At 39.6% G+C, this 22618-nt stretch overlaps 1 protein-coding gene across 2 annotated transcripts in view; it reads right to left on the reverse strand.

The window, feature by feature from the left end:
- Nucleotides 1-16056: 16056 nt before the first annotated feature.
- LETM1 (leucine zipper and EF-hand containing transmembrane protein 1) overlaps nucleotides 16057-22618 on the reverse strand; it is a 34066-nt gene continuing 27504 nt past the window's right edge. Inside the window, exons 11-14 of one of the 2 annotated variants that reach the window (XM_063457674.1) lie at nucleotides 21046-21180; nucleotides 20388-20581; nucleotides 18464-18602; nucleotides 16057-16365 (exon numbers count right to left, since the gene is read on the reverse strand). In XM_063457674.1, the coding sequence (XP_063313744.1) occupies nucleotides 16213-16365; nucleotides 18464-18602; nucleotides 20388-20581; nucleotides 21046-21180 (621 nt within the window). In that variant the 3' untranslated portion in view covers nucleotides 16057-16212. Of the gene's footprint in view, nucleotides 16366-18463; nucleotides 18621-20387; nucleotides 20582-21045; nucleotides 21181-22618 lie in introns of both variants that reach the window. The other variant, XM_063457673.1, reaches the window with a different exon arrangement.

Below are 22618 nucleotides of genomic sequence, written 5' to 3' on the forward strand. Positions count from 1 at the left end.
AACACAGCTGGCTGCTTTTAAAGGCAATTGATTTCAGAACTTATTCTTTGAGAAAATGTATGTTTATAGACAAAAGTAGGTTTGTAGGAATTGTAAGGTATCCAATTAGAATAGCACTTGCTGATCACTTTTCGGAAGCCAGCTCGAGAGGAGCTATTGGCACTTTACTATGACTATCAAAAGCGTAATGAAAACTTAACGAACCCGTAAAAGGACTTGAGCAGAATTTTTTTAACAAATGACATATTCACAGAAAATCGTTTTTGCTTGTGAGCAGAATGAACAACACAAACAATTCTTTGAAATTGATGACACGTACAAGCACGTTAATTATCCATTTTTTCGTTAATCAATTACACCAATTAAAGGTCAAATAATCTCCTAACTAAAACAATAACATAACGACACAATGCCCAATACCTTAAATGTCCAATTACAGGGGCCTCAAAGGGACACTCCACTGCCCACATACAAAGATAAATAAAAATGACTGTTTAGTATACACACCCCCAGTGAAAAGATGCATGCTTTCAATTATGTATTTTTCATTGGGGTATAGCTAAAAAGAACATCTATAATCTATTAGCAGTATCAATGTCCATAACATTCAACCTGTTTTGTAGTTGAAAGCCCCATGATGATGCCCTTTTTGTGTTGTTAGCCTTGTGATAATGAGCTTGACATTGCAAAATTAATGATGGAACTCTAAGTAGGACCTGGTCTTCAGAGGATATCTTTATCTGACATCAGCGTCGGTACTGGCTGATAAATGGTTTGTGAAATCTGAATTGTGAGTGCTTTAATAATCTTGACTTCAGCCAAAAAGTTATCAACACCGGATTGTAATGTACTCCATTTTTCTATAATAAATCACAGCCAAGAGTTCTTGCCGATAGCTCTTTGGAACAGATAAATATCACTCGGAGAGATTTTCCCACAAACAATGAATGAATTAATCTATTCGATTGTCATGAGCCATTGGCAGTTACACTCCCAGAAATGATATTTCTTTGAAATACATTTTTGTAATGTTTGAATATTTTCCTAATATGTTTAGTGAGTAATAGGTCTAGTGCTGTTACATGCCTCCACCTCCTATGTAACTTGATAAATAGGAACTGATTCAAAGTGTTGGAAGACTATAAAGAGAGATGGGTTTCAACATATAAATGTAATATAATAACATCTTAATATTCTGTAGCAAAAAGAAAGAAACTTATACTAGCACATTATAATCTCTGCACTTTCAGGCATTATAGTAGACGTTAATCTTTGCTTTAGGGCACTGCGCGTGCCAAATATGAGAAGGTGTAATATTGTATGTAATAAGATTTTCTTCTATATAGAATGCTAGCTAAATTGCTTATAAAGTATATAGAAAGGCTGTAAGGCTGACATTGTGGGAGGTGTTTTACAGTTTATGTATTCTTCATGGCCAGTCGGGGAGTGAAGCTACACGTCTCTGCTGACTCACGTCTGAATATCTACACCGTCCCCCCAAAAGCTCCTTGGATGTCTCTGTAGTTCTAGGCCTCATCCCCTGCCGAGACGTCTTGTCTAGGCTCCGCATGGCCATAGATTTGGTACCCAAATGGATATAGAGTAATTATAGTATTCGGTGTGCCATAGCTCTATAAATCAGATTTAGCATGAGCTACTGAAAGTATCCTGTTACTTCCATACAGCATTCTTAGCTAAACTTGTTGTTTTAAGCAAGAGCATATGAGTTTATGAAATTGGCTATGGTGCACTGGTAATAAAACTCTCCCGTTTATGTACCCATCGGTAACTATATAAATATCCATTCATCTGCGCATGACTACGCATGTTTCTGTGTCCATTCAGATTACACGGGAATACTACTCGAATGTCTGCACAATTCATGTTTTGGTACTTTATGTGAAGTTTATTCTTCTTACTTCTGAAAAAAAAAATGATTTTGGAGTATTTGCCTTTGCATACTGTTTTATTTTTCCTTAGCTTCCTCTGCTGCAGAGGTCACATGCTCATAATTTGGTTTAGATACTGAGCTTCCTTAATCTCAGAGTTCACATACTCAAAATTTTAATTTTGTTACTGAGCTTCCTCTTTCATACAAAGTCATGTGCTCATAATTGGCTTGTGGACCGGAGGGGGTTATCCCGATCCTCACCACCAGATATGGGCGCTTCCACCCTTGGAGCAGTACACGGTACCACAAGCCTCAAAATGGTGATGGCCTGCACACCTCTACAGGTCCCAATAAAGGATACAGTGCAGAACTTCCTTGCCACGTTGGAAACCATCTGTACCCTGCTCAGGCTCACTGACCACCCTGGGTCACTTCAAGCTGATTTATCTTTGGGGTGCTCAAATCCTGAGGACAGTCTGCCCAGCTCCTCATGCTCTGAGCAGGGAACTCAGATATGAACTCAAGTCAGACACGGTCAGGACGCCTGGAAGGATTACTTTCAAGAAAGACTTTTCTGGGCTGATAGCCAATTCATTGTCTGTGCAGTGGTCACAATATCGTCATATGCTCTGGGGACCAGGGCTGGAGGCTTTTGATTTGGGAACGATGACAGCCAAGCACTGCAAAGTGGTTATCGTGGTCTGCCCTTACCAAGCCGTGGCATAGGCTGAATTTTACTATCAATGCTACTACAGTATCACAGTAACCTGCACTCTCTGGTTTGGTGGTGCACCCACAATAATGGCAGATTGTATTCTTTGGTTTTAGTTTACATCATATAGTTTAACTCTGTCTTAATTTGTTATAACAACTTTTGGAATCTGTCAGGAATATTGTTTAAGTCTAGGCTATATGTGAAATGGTGGTGGTCACCCTATTCATCTGATCTCATCAAGATATAGCTATCTCTTGTTTTACAATATATGCTTTCATGAACATAGCTATGTGTCTAAGTTCTAGCTTGTATTATTGTTTTATAGTCCATAGTCTCCATGTCTATCTCACGCCCTTCGCTCTTATGCCTCTACTTAGTGTCCTATATAGACATAATTGGTAATTTATATGGTGGCCCTAGAATGACCAATGAGCTGGATTCAGCACTTAAAGTGAGCACTGCCTACAGCCCATTAAATACCTTTAAATCACTGTGACTGGACGATTAATTATTTAACCACGGTGATTATCTCAGAATCCATAGATATCTGTGATAGAGGGAGACCCACAGGATCTGATAAAACCCTTAATAGGGTCTCACCAAATCCTGAATACCTCCCTGCCAACAGTGATCGGATCTGGACTGTGCATGAAGCCTAGCACTGATCACAATGTGATTTACAGGGTCAACATGCAGGAGCTGCAGCAAGACAGGGAGATGTCGCTCTCACGTTTTTTTAATATTTTTTTTTTTATTATTTTTTTTGGTCTGCATGGTTCCACGAAATTTGTTTGCATTTTGTGATATATATAATACATTGGTATATGTTGGAGAAATGGTAGTTACATCAATAAGAGACATATAAGGGCTTCAGTAGGACAATACTTCAGTAGTGCTAATATATAACTCTTATAATCATTATGGCACTATGAGACTGTCAGAAACTCTTTAAACCTAAAACAAGTGGTGGTAGATAAAACAAGTTTAGTGTTCTGTCCACAACTGTACAGCAACAGGACACCAAGGATCCCAGGATATTCCACTGCTGTATGAAGGCCCCTAAAGACCATTGGTATGGGCAGTCCTATGGAGGGCCCTGCAGCCTGGGAGTTTCTTTGTTTTCCATCGCACTAGACCTAGTGTCCCTTGTCAACTTGGTTAACTTGGTCGCCGGGGGTCCCCGGGTTCCGGCACTCTGTTGTGTTGGGGAGTTTCTGCAGAAAGTCTGCTGGGTCCTCAGAGGCTGACAGGACATGGACCTTATCCCCCCGTGGCACTACTAGGGTTCCCGAGACACCCCATTGGTACCTGATACTGTGTTCTCTCAGGAGTTTGGTGATGGGCAGGAACCTGCGTCTGGCCAGCAGGACTGAGAATGGTAAATCCACGTAGACTGTTATCCTGCAGGTGTCTACTTGTATGCTGGGGCAATTCCTGGAATAGGCCATAATGGCTTATTTCACTGCTGTGTCCCAGGTTACCGCGATGATGTCTCTGGGTGCGTCCGCTGGGGCTGAAGGCTGCCACGAAGTGCGGTGAGTCTCCTGCCTCTCTGACCCCCATTGCTCGTGTCACCTTGTAGGCGAAGTCCGGTAGGGCTTCTGGGCTCACTGTTTTCGGTGCTCCCCGGATCCAAACATTTTTCCAGCGGTATCTTGCCTCCAGCGATGCCACCGTGCGGGAGAGGCTTTGAACCTGTTGTGTGAGAGCTTCCACTTGGGAGTGGGTGTCAGTCAAGCGCTGCTCCCGAGTTTCCTCTCTGGATTCCGTTGCCTCGATCCGCTGCCGCAGCCCGCCAATTTCTGTCTGCACCTCCGCTAGGTCTGCCTTCCACACTGCTCTTAGGTCCTATAGGAGTTTCTTGATGTCCCCTTTCGTGGAGGGAGAAGCGTCTGAGTCCGAGTCAGCCCGCAGGTACACTTTACTGGCAGTTTGTGGCAATCTCTCTTTGTCCATGGAGTCACTTGTGCCATGTGGCCTCCCCAGCGCCATTTTGTTGCGGGCCTGCGGCCGGTCGAAGGAGAGTCTGATATTAGAGTGAATAACACTCTCTGGGCGAGTGTTTTTTTTCTTTTTTCGCCCCATTACACTTTGGGGGTAGTAAGGCATCTGTGGGTTCTCTTTCGAGGTTCTGTTTGTGGCAAAAATGCCTCTTTTTCGGTGTGTGGAGCTGGAGCACCACACATACATGTCTGCTCTATTTCTCAGCTAGCCATGCCCCCCATGTTTTTCTAATTTTTAATATTTCATGCATATATTACTGAGGACTTACAAAGACATCACTAGCTTATCTTCTTAGAAGGTGCTCACATGTTTGCGCATGCCACAACAAAAGGGTTATTCAGTACAATGAGAATTGTAGGTAATTCAAAGTGAATTTCAAATTTAATTTTAAATTTAAACTTGTAATCCACTTTGAATTCCTGACAATTTTCACTTTAGTGTTTTCCGTTTTTTCTATCAGTTAAATTGTTCTCTACAGAGGTTGTGCTAACTTAATTTCTCTTAGAAAAACAAGAAAGTATATTGGGTATTTTGGAATCTGGTCAGTTTTTATATTAAGGAAACTCTATAAGCTACGAATTAAAAAACAGTAATTCTTTATTTCACAAAAAAATGATAGATGGGAAGCCAAGCAAACAGCTTTTTGTACCGTGTGTAGACATATAATGGTTTTCAACAATTTGCTTCCAATCCCCATCTAGTGGTCATTTATGGTTACTGGAATGTTTTGTCTTTTGCATTTAAATGGACATAATCAGGTAAAAATGACTAAATTCTGACCATATTGGCCATTCTCCTAATTTCCCCCGCTGTGCAATATCAGTAAGTGTGCTCTGACAACCAATCAGCAGTGATACTTGGCTGTCAGAGCGCGCTAATTGGCTGGCTTATAAGCCGAACAATCAGAGCTTATCCCACTCAATGTAACAGTTTAAATAATGTGGGAAAGCACTAATAAGGGGTTTCTCCAATATGAGGCAAAGATTGATTATATTTATTGAGTTGTGTTTTTTTTTCAATCTTTTTATCTTTTTTTCCATTAGTTGTGTTGCAAATTATGGATTTTAATTTGGTCTTTTTGGGGGCTGAAGAAAATAAGAGTTGGAGCTAGAGGAAAGAAGACTACTGATGTTAAGCATATATATTTATTTATTTTTGAGATGTATACTTAACTTGAAGTGAACGGGAGCTGAATTATATAATTTATGCGAGGAGCGCCATCTGGTGGGATCTTTAAGTACTGTTCCTCTGGAGTCATTTACAAAATACAAATCACCAAAATAACCTTAACAATAGAGTTAATAAAGGGGGAGAACTATAAATATGCCATAGGCATTCATCATCGTGGAAGAGTTAACCTTGCACACACTGTTGTAAAATCCATCCTATTGCCATGCAGCATAAGCCACTAACTTTCTTTTCCCTAGTGCCGGGATTCCCAATAAAATTTTCCTGTGCTGGGCGTGCGGTCCCTGGGATTCAGTGGGGCTGCTGAGCGGCTGGACGTGCAGTCCCTGTGGTCCAGTGGGGCTGCTGAGCAGCTGGACGTGCAGTCCCTGTGGTTCAGTGGGGCGGCTGGGCGTGCAGTCCCTGTGGTCCAGTGGGGCTGCTGAGCGGCTGGGTGTGCAGTCCCTGTGGTCCAGTGGGGCTGCTGAGCGGCTGGATGTTCGGGCCCTGGGGTCCAGTGGGGAGCTGAGCCGGGGAGAGTGCTCCCTCGCCGCCCGCAGCCATTTTGTTTTACAAAATTTTGTCGGAACCCCATTTGTGTTCTCCAATTGGGAAACACTGCCCTAGTGTAACAAGTAATGAAAAAATACCACATTTAGTTACTTTCTTCAAATTATTTATGAGCGTCCGGCCATGTTTAATGGTATCTCAGAAAGAGAGCATTATAGAGAGGGCTGTGTGCATAGTGCCACACAATCAGGGCCGCCACCAGAAGTTTTGGGGCCCCTAACTGAGCTCAGGGTTTGGGCCCCTGGGGGCCCGCCTCCAAAACCGCCCACAGAGACCACCTCCAAATCCCGCCCACAGGAATACACACACAGACACAAACATATTTACTGATACAAAAGGACACATACACACACACACACTGATACATACTAACAGACACACATACTGATACGCATATAGGCATACATACTGACACACACATACTGAGACATACACACATATACAGACACACAGGCATACATAGTGACAGACACATACTAACATACATACAGACACACATGCATAAGGACATACAGACACAGACACATTTATACTGACATACAAACAGACATTCATACTGACATACACACATTCATAATTACATGCAGACATACATACACTGACATTCATACACACATAATGACATGCATACAGATAGACATACACGCATACAGACATGCATACAGACATACATACAGACATACATTCATACATACATTTATACTGGCATACATACAGTCATACAGACACTGACATCCATATATACACACATTCATAATGACATACATTCATACTGGCATACATACATTCAGACAGACAGACATACATACACACATTCATAATGACATGCAGACATACATACACTGACATTCATACACACATAATGACATGCATACAGACGGACATACATGCATACAGACATGCATACAGACATGCATACAGACATACATACAGACATACATACAGATATACATACAGACATACATAGTTACATACATCCATACATACACACATTCATAATGACATACAGACATACATACACTGACATCCATACATACACACATTCATAATGACATACAGACATACATACACTGACATTCATACATACACACATTCATAATGACATACATACATCTCCCTCTTCATTGCCGGGCGCGCGCTCCTCCTGGGCGGAGTGAGCTGGGAGGAAGTGACTACTACCTCCCAGCAGCACTTGCTGCGGCTGCTTTATTTTTTATTACACAGCCACAGCTATGACCGGGCCCCTAAAGATATGGGGCCCATTGGGTGCCCCTAAGTGCGTGGGCCACCCGATGGGCCCCATCAGCATGCGGGCGCCGGTGCAACTGCACCGGTGGCAAATCCGACACTACACGTGGGGCCCGGGCGGCCGGGCCCCCCAGGGCCGCCGGACCCGTGACAACCGTTATGGTTGTCGCCCCCTGATGGCGGCCCTGCACACAATACATTGAATCATATCAAAGGAAAGGGGGTACAGGGAAGCAGCACCTTCAGAATGTCCTCAAATCCAAGTATGAATGTAGCAAAGATAAGAGGACAAAGGGACGGAATACGGTGTAGTATTTGGGTTACTGGTGAATATAAATAAGAAATAACACTTTTTGGAGCTTATGATCAGTTCCAGATAAATGCGTTTCGACGGTACAATCCCCGCCTATGGATATGCGGATGGTCCTGGTCCTTTATTGGGAGATGTTCCAAGGCCCATAAGTAGCTTTTTGTGATCAGCGTTTTTTGGAGTGTTCTCCTTCAGTGTGTAGTATTGAAGCAGAGGAAATTCTTCAGTATATGGCATGGAAATAAAACAGAATATTGTGCTGTCTGGGTTGATAAAATAATAAAAAGATCAAAGTTGGTATACTCACAAAAGGAGAGCAAAATAGGTTTAAAGTGTTTTAAAGAGTGAATCCTCCAGATAAAATCTTTAGGGATAAGATCAGGGAGGTCCAAATTGAATAAAAAAACAGTTTCATTGGAAACAAATAATAAAACCAATATACAGCATAAAATACTAATAAAACGCTGATGTGTTTCAACAAAATAAAGCTTTTTCTTAAAGTGTTGCAATATCATGTTCTGTTTAAATAGTTACACAATTTAAAAAATAACGGTCAGATGATGTCATCAGTCATGTGACCAACATTCAATTAACACAAAACTTTAATAAAATACAATATATAGTAGAGGACTAGAAAGGGGTATGAGTGTACTTTAAAATATTGTACTCAAATTCATTTGGTACTACGTATATGGGATATACACTGATTCCATTTGACCAATTCAAAATGTTTTACCTTAGCGACCTCCATCCAGTGCTTTGTTTTCAGTATCCCTACATTCCACGCCAAGTCTTGGAATGACTGTTACGTCAAATTCCTCACTGAGCTATACTCCGAAAAGACATTTGTGGACTTCACCTCTTTACAGGAAAAATATGTCTTGCCAGGGACTTCACAATATTCTTACATACAGTTGAAATCTCTCTTGTCCTCCAGTATTCCATAAGACTTACCTTTAAGTTCTCGTATGCATGATGTCACCTCCTGGGAATTAATTTGTGTACGGGGCAATTACCGAGAGTTTGTAAACCGATTTCCATGAGTTACAAAATGGTACTAGAATATCTGCCATTTACTAGCATCCAATGGACTAGCATTCATCACTAGCAAAACAATGGACCTTAGACCTAGGCTATGAGATTTCCCAGACTCAATGGGACACAATAATTGCATCCCCCAAGCAAACTATCAAATCTGCTCCACTTCTGGAACAGCATAAGAATATCATGCACAGGTGGTATATGGTGCCATCGAGACTCATTGTTTTCCCTGCCACCTCCCCAATGTATTGGAGACGTAACCTCCACAAAGGCACAGTACTACATATTTGGTAGCACTGTGAACCGATTGCCCGCTTTTGGACATCTATCCAGAAACTAATCCTAGACATCACAGAGTGTTCAGTTCCTTTACGACCTAATACAATTCTTCTATTGGACATGCCAATAAGTATTTCCAGGGAGGTGCCAAAACTAATCTGATATTCTGCTGACGGCCCACTGCTTAATAGCGAGAACTTGGAAGTCTCCGTTAGCTCCCTCCGTCCCTAGCCTACTACAGGAAATCGATAAACAAACGATATGAGACTCACTTCAACACCCAGACCACTGTTGCTGCTTGAGAGATGTGGAACTCATGGAGATCGGTACACCTTACCCCTTGAAATGTACAACAAATGGAAGAATGTATCATGATTAAAGCTCAAGATACACTATGTTTATTGTTATCGGAAAAAAAAAAAAAGACTTACCGTACTTCCTGTAAATTACTGTTTGGCAAATTCTATTATGGGTAGCCGAAAGGTTAGAGTTACTGTTATAGTTACTAAAATGTACATGTATTAACAGGAGAAGCTGACTTTGAACCTAAAAAGTGAATATGTAATATAACCACTGTACCCAACATCCAAAAACGCAAATTGCAAAAAAATATTGTAATAACTAAAAAAACTCAAATATGTCGTTAAAATAGAGGAAAAAATAAAAATGGGGCTTTAATGATGACTCCTACTTGGATTTTAGGACATTCTGAAGGTGCTGCTTCCCTGCACCCACTTTCCTATACAGTATCCACTTACAGCCGTTAGGAAGAGACTGGTTTAGGAAGACCAAATTACCATACGCATCAAACAAGTGCCAAAAATCTCCTTTTTTTCCATTAAATCATATATGCTTTACTATATTGATAATCTAACTACTCTATATGGATACACATAATAAATCAAGGAAGGATGTTTATTAAATCAAATACTATTAAAAAGTAGATCAACCAAAATAGTAACAAATGAATCCCCCCAAAAATACATCAATAACATAAATTATGAAGGGAAAGTTATACACAGAGACATATGATACTGTTTTTACAGCAGTCTGTAGTGGTTATGGTGCCAGTAGTGCCCTGCAGCCCCCCTCCCCTTCCCACACTATAAGTAGTCAAACTATTTCTGAATGAGCTGACTTTTTACCTGGGGTCCACCAACTGCTGATCCTCGCCTCCACTTTTGACAGAGAGCTAAAAACGCCTTAAAAGGCGCTTACTTAACACACAGGGGTTTAATGGGACGGGCCTGTGGAAGATTCTGATCAGGAGATTGTGAATCTCCTCCCAGAATGTTATCACTTGTGGGCATGTCCACCACATGTCATGATACGAGCCTCTTTCTTCACACATTCTCCAGTATAGATCCAAATCCATCTTTCTCAAATGAAACAATTTAACCGGCATCGTATAACATTGTATTAGTGTTTTAAAGGATTGTTCCTGTAAGGTCACATATTGAGGCATTTGCCTCCCATATCTGGTCCCAGTCTCCACCCTCTAACAGCTCTTCAATCTCCCTCTCCAAGATATTTAAATTTTTCCCAATACTTGGGAGTTTACCCATAGTTTATATAGTTGTGAAATTGAGCCTTTTCATGTTATTTTTGTAATGCTGAACCAAAGGCTGTTGGGGAGTGTAATATACACTATTAATTTTTTTCCTTGGGAGGCAATATCCTGCTGTTGGACAGTTGATCATACCTAAAGTAGTCCTCTGGGCTGAGTCTAGCCCCGGTCTGTAGTTCAGTAAAAGCAGTAAGTTTGTTGGCTGGGTAAAGATGACCCAGTATTTGTCTTTGCCCTGTGTATTCAATGCCATAGAATTCTCTAGACATCATTCCAAGAGGAAAATCTTGATTTCTTCAGAAAGAGGTCACGACTGAGGGCAAGTTAGTGAGGGAATATCTAGTTGCATAGGTATCCCAAATATGGATTGAGTTTAATATTGCTGTACGTAATATTGCTCTGTTATTTTGTGGGACCCATACATAGACCTGGGGAAATCAGCTCCCGTAAGGAGAGATTCAATGTCCACCCACATAATCTGGTCCAGAAGCAGATTCCAAGTCACAATCTGGGTCAAGTGGGAGGAAAGGTAGTATAGGAATAGGCCAAGTAGTCCCAGACCCCCCTGCGGGTTTTGGTCTGTATAGGAAATTATGTGCTATTCTATTTCTTCAAATAAAGTTACAACTTAGCGATTGATAAGATCACTCTTGCTACCTGGGATCCATGGCATTATATTGATTTTAATTACATGTAGTCTTCCAATCTACGATATAGGTTTTTCAGTCCAATTGTCCAAGTCTCTATTTAAGGACAGTTATTGGCGGTAATATTTATTCCCAAGTATATGAAAGATTCTTGGCAATATTGATTTTGTACAGATCTCTTATCTATGTTATCTCCTCAGTTGTTACCAGTATAGGCACGACTATGGATTTATTTAGGTTGACCCTGTATCCAGATATGTCTCCAAATCTGTAAAGAAAAAACAATGTGGAACTGCACTTAATCCCATGCGTGTGCCATGTGTATTGTACCATGTATATTTTTCCTTTTGTAGAGGTTTTCTTGCTAGGCACTTGTGCCCTGCCGATTACGCATGCTCAATTGTGTACTGACGATTTTCTTGCGCAATTGAAACCTATTGGGATGTCAGACGTCATCATGCTGATATTGTTCGTGCTATCCCAGGACGTCAGGCATCATCACGCTGATGGTACGTGTGATGCAGAAGTGTCGGTTTCGGCTTGATATTGCCTTATGTTACCCGTTAATCGGTCTCTGTTTAACCTGGGATTACAAACTTATTGTGTTGGAAGCCTTCTATTGGGTTTACATTTCTCAACAGAGCTGACATCTGTCATTGGTGGGTAAGTGACAGCTACCGTATATACTCGAGTATAAACCGATTGGAGTTTGTATACTAAGGGGAATGGATGTATAAGGAGGTAACGAAATTGGTAAATATCTTAATAATTGCCTCTGGAGTGGACATAAAGCCTTTGCCTGGTGGGGGTTTGATGGCTTTTGCTAGCATAGTATCTATTTCATTAAAAAAAAAAAAATATATATATATATATATATATATATATTAGTATTTTGGACCATAATAAGCATCACTTACTACTTAATTTAGTGAAACTTCTCTTATATTGTCTAATGGCAAGGAGTAGCAAATAGTCTGTTCTGGAGTAGGTGTGGTGTGGTGATTAAAGTGTAATCATTTGTATCTTTTTTTTTTCCGTGCAATCATGCAATCAAACCCGGTGTTCCTGAGGAACGTGTCCTACATTGCATTGTCGGCATAATCACAATATGCAAATTCGGATACTATGAAAACTGACAATTTGCATCTATTTCCTCCTGAGACCCAGCCCATTAACTTGGGTCCTCTGTACTGGACATTTCGTTCACACGCATCTCCTGTTCTTCTTTTGAGCTACTTTATCAATCCCTGCTGTATTGTAAAGAGGACATTCTGGGCTTTCCACTGATATGCCATGTGATAGGCTGGGATGTTGGGAACTTCATCTTACTTTTCATCAAAAATGGATTGGCATAACAGCAAGCACATGGTTCCTTGGTTCCCAGGAGGATATATCCCTGTTTTCCCATAGCTTGGAGACTTGTAATTATGTTGTTATATATTTGAGGCATTATTATGTTGCTTGTTCTTCACATTATGTATTTTGTTTATAATTTTATGATTTTTTCACCCCATGTTTAAGGACTAGTCAACAAAGGCTAGTTCTATTTCAAAATAAAGTATTGCATATTTGTTCCCTCTTTCTTAAGGGCTGAATATGTATATTTTCATATTATTGCACAGTCAAACATATGGAAATAAGAGCTAGACAGTGAAGACTGCTAGAATGTTGTCTTTAGTATTGTTATGCATTTGCTTAAAGTGAATGAACATTGAATGATACATTTGGAGCATTAAACAAAGCATGTTGAGGCAAAACAAATGAAAGCTACATTTAACATTTTTATTAATACCCGCAAAAACATCTGAAATCAAGCAAATACATTTTTTCAACGTTAAGTAGATCAATAGCAAACACAAATTTATTTCAATTAACACTTGATATTAAGTGAATGCTCTTAAAAGAAAAAAATATATAATTACAGTGGTCATTACAACACAATCAATGTTTCTTTAGTGCTTCAATACAAAGCACAATAGGATTGCAGTGTGGCACTCAAAGGGTTATACCCAAATCTCAGACATCAGTCTAAGGACCCACTGTTACAATCTTTATCATCACATCATTATGAAAAAATACATTGAGTGTCTGGTGCTATCTGAAGAATTTTCTTGGAATAATCCCCTTTATAACCACTTCAAAGTATGAGACAATCAGATACCTAACCACCATGTACCAGATCAACAGTTGCAATCGTATTGTCTATGCCCAGTGCCTTGAAGTGAAAGGATTGTGCATTTTAGGTTACAAACCCTTGTTTCCTTTACTTCCCATTAAAATATTAATTTCTGAATAAGCTCATCAGAAAAGAGGAGATACGCAAACTTTGGTAAAAAGTATTTTGTCCCAAATATCCTACAATGATCTGGAGATGCTTTGCTACTTTATAAATCAGAACATTATTCTATATATGTTTTACATAAAAGTTAATGAATTCATAGGTTTATAATAACCAAGCATACTAGCTTTATATGTTCTATAGTCCAACCCTTTGTGTACTACGAAGAATGCTATACTCGACCCTCTGCCATTCAGGTTAAACAGGTTTTTGTTTTAGGTCTGTTTAAAATACACCCCAATATCAATATATATTTAGAAAACAAAAGAAAATGTATTTAAAGCAAGACATATTGCTACCAATATCTACAATATACACTACAACACAAATGACCCTGAATGGTGGTTTTATCACAAGAGTTTCTTGACCATAAAACCCCTACAGGATTCTACCCCTGCCCTCTATACTGGCCTCTGTTTAAGAATAGTTGACAAGAGACAAGATTATAAATTCTAACAAAAGTTTATAGCATGGCTACATTCTACTATAATAAGAATAGTAAAACTAACAATATTTATCTTGCATTAAAAAGAAAAAAAAAAATTATTAAAGCATATCCTATTTTTTTGTTTGGTGGAAAATAATCCTGCATTCTACAAGGCGTCAAACCTTTGTGTGACGCCGAGGCAAGCAGTGTAATATAGGAGATTGTTTAGCTGTCCAGCAATCAAAGAGTAAATTTAAAATAAAAAAAAAATGTTCACACATTTTTTGGCAGCTGTCTGGCTGTCACAGAGGGTTCTACTACCAGCTGCTTATATACAAATAGTGTGTGAATGTGGAGGGCATGGGAGAAGCATGATCTTGTCAAGACGATACAGGCTCCCTACCGGGGGCTCAATGCCGCCAAAACAAGTTTGTTTTTACACGTGATGTGTAGGTATTTAAATAGTCCTTAAAGAGAAAAGGAAATGCATTACCATTCCTTTACAAGAACATTCTGTGAATTCGGTTTACAGACAAATGCTTTGTTGATCAAAAGCAACCATAAAAGTTCACATGAAAATCAAACACTAGTTTTCAACGGTTTATAAATAAAGCCCATATTTAATGACACGCCAGGCTCCAAGTTTTTACGCTATCTTGATCAAAATGGGGGAAAGAAATCAAAAGCCTTAAAATGTTAAGCTAATTATACTCCGTGATTATTCTGGAAGCCTTTGAGTTGCTTTTTATGCAAACTAATATGTCTATCAAGTTCGAAAGAAAAGGAAGCTGAAAGGCAGGTTATTTTGAATAAAAGCTTCTCTGATGCTTCGAGAAAAAGCAACCATAGAGAATAAATAACATAAAATTGGTACGGCTTACTTTACGATTATCTTCCATAGCACACAAACCTTACATGATGACAGAGCTTAGTAGGGAACCTGAAGATATGGAGAGGCTCACTTTCAATGCCATCAATACTACACAAATAAGTATGTGTAATATGCAGTGAGCGGTATAACGAGTAGTAAATGAAGTAAAAGATCTTTTATGAATGTTTTGTAACACAAAGAAACAAAAAGCAATGAAATAATACATTCCTGTTTTTATGAACCCTACAGCACCGGTTATATTTTTATAGCAATAGGAGTTGCTTTTCCCCCACGCTATGCATGAAGGCATTTATTTAAAAAAAAACAAAAATGAAAACCACACAAAACAAAAGCATTAAACCATAATTATACATTCTTTGCCACGGAGGCAACAGCATGACTTTAAATTAAAGTTCAAGTAAAAAAGAAAAAAAAAAAAAAAACAGCAATTTTAAAATACAATAAAACACTGCTGTAGAATCAGAACACAAAATCATATTGTAATCATTATTGTGGCTATGCCACTACCAAAACAATGTTTTCTGAATATATATTTATATAAATTATAAAATGGATGGATGATTTTATTATTAAGGGGAAAAAAAATTCCAAGGCATTAAGATATAATTTACAATCCAAACATTAGAAGCTTTTAATTCATATCAGTGCAAAAAAAAAAAAAATAATCATAAAAAAAAAAAAAAATAAACACATGGAGCTATATATTGTTTGTTACAAGTTTATATTGCTCTATATCCATATATGCACACACATGTACCGCCACAAATGTCATGAGTGTGCACATATGAAGGTCTATTGACTGCCAAAGTATCGTGGGAGTTGACATTCTGCAACAGCTGTAGATCAACCTGTAGGCTACCCCCGACCAAAAGCTTACCCCACAGCTGGGAGAACAATTGCACTTGGGCAGGTACTCTGCCTTCCTAAAATGCAGACAGCGATGGAATGACAGTAAATGACTTGCTTGATAATGGAAGTCTTTATTTCACTCCGTAACACAGTGTGTACATTGATGTAGCTTGGCAATGAAATCATCGCAGAAGCATTATAAATTTGGGGCACGGTAGCAGCTGCAAGAATAATGCACAGGGCTGGGCAGCATGTGAATTAGATCCGTTAATTCTGAAGTTCTGCTGCTTGGTCCTTCTCGGCCTTTTCTTTCGCCTTCTCTTTCTCAACCAGCTTTTCTTCTTTCTGCAGGAGTTCCATGATCTCAGCGACCTGGTTGGTAGTGATGTCTATGTCTTCTTTGTCAATTAATTCCACAAGCTGGTTAGAAAACAAGATGAAAGAATTGTAAATGACAGGTATTTGCACCTTTGCAAAACATTTATTTTAGTTTTAGAAATGTCACATGTTAAAAAAATGGTGTCGTATAAAGAAGATGTTTGTTTATACTGGAGCCAGGTGATCAGCTGCAGTTGTCATGGATCTTTCACAAATGCCACACAGACCAAAATCTACTTTTCTATATTATTACCATTTATATAGCGCCAACAGATTCCGTAGCGCTTTACAATATTATGAGAGGGGGGATTTAACTATAAAAATGGGACAATTACAAAAAAAAAAAAAAAAACTTGCAGGAACAATAGGTTGACGAGGACCCTGCTCAAACGAGCTTATATTCTATATGAAGTAAGAAAGGTCCTCTCTCTAACTCCTTGTGAAAAGGAGTCCCATGGTGTAGGAAGTAACATTAGCACAGGGAGCCCTATAACTCACCACACAGCGTGTGTAAAAAAAAAAAAAACCTACACAAGTTAAACAATTATGCTTAGAATAGACTTCCATTTCCATAGCCCATGTAGCTGCACATAAATATGTAATTGCCGCTCCTGTTGATCTGCGTGGGTAGGCAGGCCTAGAATAGAAATTAAGGCAGAGGACCTAGTCCCCACCCCTAGGCTTTGCACTGTATTATAGCTACACCACTAAACTCCCAGTGAACATATAACCACTGGGCAACAATTATGCAAATATTTTGATTTCAAAAATTCAACTTATGCTCTGGTAGTCCCTAAAAATCTTACTGCCCTTCTAAACTTTAAGACATTGTAGAAAAGAGATTTCTATATAGTGAAAAGAAGTGGTAACGGATTTATTGTGGATACCTGCTTAGTATTAAATCTTCTCTACTACATTAGTCCTCCTTGTATTTGTTTATCTGTATTACCTTCTTTATTTAATTGTAGTGCACTTCAAGACACACAATATATAATATAGAGTTTTTCACCTTGTTCTCAAGCTTTATAAGGGTTTGATTTGTTTGGGGTTTTTTTCAGGGAGAAACTGGAACAAATCATCACTCTTTGCGGCAGATGCAGACAACAGAGTGCAGGGTTAGAAAAATCTGATTTTTGTATCAATATATTGTATATTGGCAGCAGGGTGCATGGAAGGTACATTTCACATGCCGGAACCTGTCCCGCGCAGCCTGCCCTGCTGGTCCTCTCAGCACCTGGTTGCATCCGCTGGGAGTCCACATCAGTGTTGTACTCTTGTGCATGTCAGAGTAGAAAACTGAGGTCTATGCAGGGTCCCATGAGAGCGCAGGAGCTTTCACAGACAGTCTTTTTCGCCCTCAGCTGTTACTAGTGACGACTGGGGTAAATAAAACTTGACCGTGGTTTAAGGTGAAATGACTTTCTCACCTTGTAAGAGCCTAAGCATCCCAATGCATATAACTGTGATAACCCGTAAATATCAGTAAAAGTTGCCTACTGCAAACTGAAGAAGCCGCGTGGCAAAAAAAGCGTTTAGCAGGCTATTTTTACTTAGGTTTACTGGTTATCATTATTATATGCATAGTTTGTTGTTATAAGTTAAATAAAATAACTGGCTAAAGTAAATTCTAGGCAAGTGATTCCAGAAGTCACTCAAGGTGATCCTGCTGGGTAGTAACGCAAAGTGACAGCAAGCCATTATTCCGAAGAGCCAGGGATCCTTAGGCTCTTGCTAAGAGCAAGTCATTACACCTTAAACAATTGTTTAGTATTAAACAGTTGAGAGTGGGATATTCAGTCTGAGGAGGTGTGTGAGAGTGTGAGTGTGAGTGTGTCACTTTCCCCCCCACAGAGTACCAGACGTCAATGCAATGGATTTAGGAATATTTCAAGGTGAGTTTTTTCTGTTTACACTAGAAATCTGGCTGATTTTGTTTCCCACAAGTATAAATATGAGAGTTTGAAATTGGAATTTCTGCAAAAACTGGCAGAAAATAGTTCCTTTCAGCTTCTTTTCTAAGACAATTTTTTTTTCATCACTTTAGTAAACACAATATAAAATAATGACAGGATTCAATTGCCACATTACAGTACAGGCCTTTTCTGGATCTACATTCCAACACCCTTTTAACAGCACTTACCTTGGCTACATCATCAATATCGATTTTCCCATCCTTGTTTTCATCAAGAGCTGCAGCAATTCTTAACAATTTCTGCTCTGGAATCTTCTGGATGTGCCTCATGATGTTGATGAGTTCATGGATGCTGACAAGGTTTTCCCTAAAGGCGAAATACAATCTGTGTACAGCAAACAGTTATAGGAGTTAAAATGAGGAGACAGAGCAAGCAGAAGAGTTTAAGGGGAGGTTGGTAGTAGCAATTAAGCCAGGGAACCTCTCATGGTGGTTACATGGACCTGGAAGTGATTGCATTAATGTACATAAAGCAAAATAAACCACTGCAAACACATGTTTTATATGGATTTTGACTACAAACAGAAATGCAAGATTATTCACACAGACATACAAACTGCACACACAATGCGCAAAATTGTAAGCAGAATTTTTATCATAAATTCCTCCATGAAGGAGCCTTTAAGGTGGAACATTGCCAGAAAACACAAACAATATTTATATCTTAGCAGCAAGCTGGAGTTGAACCCCAAGTCTCTTTAATGCTTATTGAGATAAAACTAACGACTATTTGGTCTTCATAGAAATGCAATTTTTAAAGTACGGACTACTTTGGTCTTCGTAGTTTTTCTACACTTGACAAAAAGCAGCAGGTATCAAAGTCATGTTTTGTTACCAAGACCATAAATGCCTCTGAATTTCCCTGGTCTGATTGTAAGAGATGATTGCTAGGTCTCTCATTGGTTTCAATGGAAGCGCTGGCCATTAACCATTGTAGCGCAGCTTGTTAAGGCTTGCTACGTGGCTTCATTCATAGTTTTTTCTTGAATGAAGCCATACGTTGCAGAACGTGTCTAGTTTTAACAAAGTGAAGTCAATAAAAGAGCTCGCCCAACCTACTTAGGAATTGTTTAGTCACTAAAGAGGAAATTGTTACCAAGTCAAAGTAAACATTAGATTTTTGGCCAAAATAGAAAAGTGAAGACACTTGGGGTTGTTTAGTAAACTACATTATTTTAGCATTAATTGCTCCTTTTATATTTTAAGTCTGATCAAATCAAAGTTTAGAAAATAAACTTGATAGCAGACTTCAAATTTTCTGATATGGCTATTCTGACCTAAAAAGTCTTCTATTCCTGACACTTCACATTATACTGAGTAACATGGACAATATACAAATTAGTGGCTAGTCAGATGGACGGAACACCACAGACTCATTACTAGCACTAAACGGCCATAGCTGATACAACAAGGACTTGCCTGATTACAGAATTTAATGAAAATGCTGTGCTAGTTTTTTTTTTTTTTTTTTTTAAACAAATTTTTAGAAACAATTTTTTACTGACAATAATGTGATGCTTTAAATGTAATTTGTCTTACTCCTTCTCCATAACTTATGCTCAGCCCTAGTTATAAGCACTAAAGGCAGGAAGTGAGAACACTCTTACATTGTACAAAAAACAAAAAAATAAAAAATAGACAAAACATAACTGATCATATTCTATGTTCTAAAGCCGCACATGAAAATGTAATGAAGCACTACAAGAAAAGCTCCAGCACCTGTACAGCTGCCATGCATATTAACCCCTTAAGGACACATGACATGTGTGACATGTCATGATTCCCTTTTATTCCAGAAGTTTGGTCCTTAAGGGGTTAAAGTCGAAGGTAAAGTCGATTCGCCTTGTTTTATATGAATAACAGGTTGTCCAGTCGTTAAAACAGAGTCAAGCTCCAGCCTGGATTAACCCTCACATGCTAATTGCAAGCTTGACATTGAGAACATAGCATTAAGCACTTGAAATATGGCACAGCCTTAAAAGATAAAGAATTCTAGCCTTTTCTTGTTAGTAACAGATCTGTGCATATAAAAACTAAACTTGCCTCTGATTGATGAGGATTCACACAATGTGCAAAGACAGTATACACTTACCCAACAGGAGGAACAGACTCTCCTGCTATGTGCCCATCAAACACTTTTTCCTCATTTTCCAGCTCTGTAATAATCTTGCCGATTTGCCCAATCATACGGTTTACCCTTTTAGTCAATCTCTTGCTCGCTTTCGATTCTTCCACCACCATCTCTTGGCCAGTCTTTGAAAGCTCTTTCTTGATTTCTTGCAAGTCCTACAAAGGCAAGTAGAGTACTGTGACAAATAATAAATACTTAAAATTCTGTGCATGCAACGACAACCTTAAATAAAACCTAGAATACAACGGCACTTAGTTCATAAGAGAGAAGACAGCTGATTTTACACCGTTAAAGGGTGCTAAAAGGGTAGAACCCCTTCCTGGTGCAGAACCCCTTCCTGGTGCAGAACCCCTTCCTGGTGCAGAACCCCTTCCTGGTGCAGAACCCCTTCCTGGTGCAGAACCCCTTCCTGGTGCAGAACCCCTTCCTGGTGCAGAACCCCTTCCTGGTGCAGAACCCCTTCCTGGTGCAGAACCCCTTCCTGGTGCAGAACCCCTACTCCCACAATGCTTTGCCAACCCTAACACTGGAAAAGAAAACTATATTGGAGTAGTAGTAAACTTGCGTTGCCTTTTTCATTGTAAAAAGTTCCATATTAAACGGCCTACTACTAGCATACCTCGCAATACTCCTGAACGTCGACCTTCAATTCAGAAAGCTCCTCTTTTTCCTTTGTTAGCAACTTTTTCTGTTCTTTGAGTTTAATGCAAGCATCACCTAATATGTCAATTTCTTCCTTTGTGATCTCTTCAACCTGCCAAATATAAAAACGAATCAAATCAAATATCCCTTACCTGAACGCCTCCATACAGTAGATTTTATTATTTTTGGCTGACCTTATTAGAAGAAGGAAATTACAATGTATGACATTAATAGTGTTAACAAGAGGGAAACCATAAACCGTTTTAAAGGATTTGTCAACTAAAAGTCATGGAAAATTCCATAGCACTAAGAGCGTGCTGCTGTTGTGCTATTTTTATTATTATTTTTTTTTTACTAATTTGTATTTAGACCCTGGCAGATAAAGCTCTGTATGATTTGTAAAAGATTATCACCAAGGTATGTCATATATTGACAGTTAAAGTAACACTATAGTATCAGGAATGCAAACAGGTTTTCCCAACGCTATAGTTTTTATCCAACTGTGCTAATGTATGCCTGTCGTTTGAAGGCCAATGGTGAGTTTTACTTACCTTTCAGCCCTCGTCTCTGTCCTTCTGGCATGCTTCATTAGCCAAAATTATAGAGATCACTGATCTCAGCCAATGTTTTGCCATAGCAGAGCAGTGGGAGGCATGTGCACATGCACAGCAATATGTGACGCTGCGCCAATCATATGGTCTCTAGGAGACATCAGATTAAAATAGAGTTTTACATGACTATTCCGTTGGAAGCTCCTCTAGAAGGTTGTCAGCGTGACACTTAAGACTGTGTTAAAACTAGAGGGGAATATGGCACCCACACCACTTCATTGAGATGAATTGGGCTGGGTGCCTACATAAATCCTTTAAATGAGCAGTATTTGGTATTGGAGCTGTAAAGATTAGCACTAAATGTTACCACATTCATCTCCTATTTATTATTAATAGAAGACCTTGACATTATGATAAAATGAAAAATGTGCTTAAAAACAAAACAAAAGGGGGGGCGGGGCCTGACCGCCAACCTGAATGGTCGCACACAACAACAGCTCCTGCAACCCTCAAACTTTAAACATACAAAAGCAGATCTTACACCTGATTAACGATTAACGATTAGCAGCTGCGGTCCGAGGCACAAGGGAGCACTGGCTCAGAGGAGAGGCTTGCAAACCCTTTGCTTTAGTCCCTCGAGACGATAACAGTCGTCCCTACAGGATGAGGCCTAATCAAGTGGTGAGTGGGGTGGACGGCCGCTGCCCCGCTATCTCGCCCGACGGTATCGTGCTGGACTCCAACGGATGTGCAAACAGGGCCCCGATCCCCCCCCCCCCCCTTGGGCCGGTGGGGGTGATCCCGGCCCACACACTGTAGCCCTTACCGCACCAGTGATCCCACTACTCAGACCACGAGGCCCCACTAAAATGGCGGCAAACGCAAATCCACTAGCTCGCAATGGGAACCAAGCCTTCTTTCCTCCCTCGCTGGTTAAGGCCCTTACACACGCAAGGCAGAAGTCACATACCTGCATGAAGCAGCCTGACAGGAAGGATC

The sequence above is a fragment of the Pelobates fuscus genome, chromosome 6 (assembly GCF_036172605.1).
Source record: "Pelobates fuscus isolate aPelFus1 chromosome 6, aPelFus1.pri, whole genome shotgun sequence".
In the NCBI taxonomy this organism is placed as follows: domain Eukaryota; kingdom Metazoa; phylum Chordata; class Amphibia; order Anura; family Pelobatidae; genus Pelobates; species Pelobates fuscus.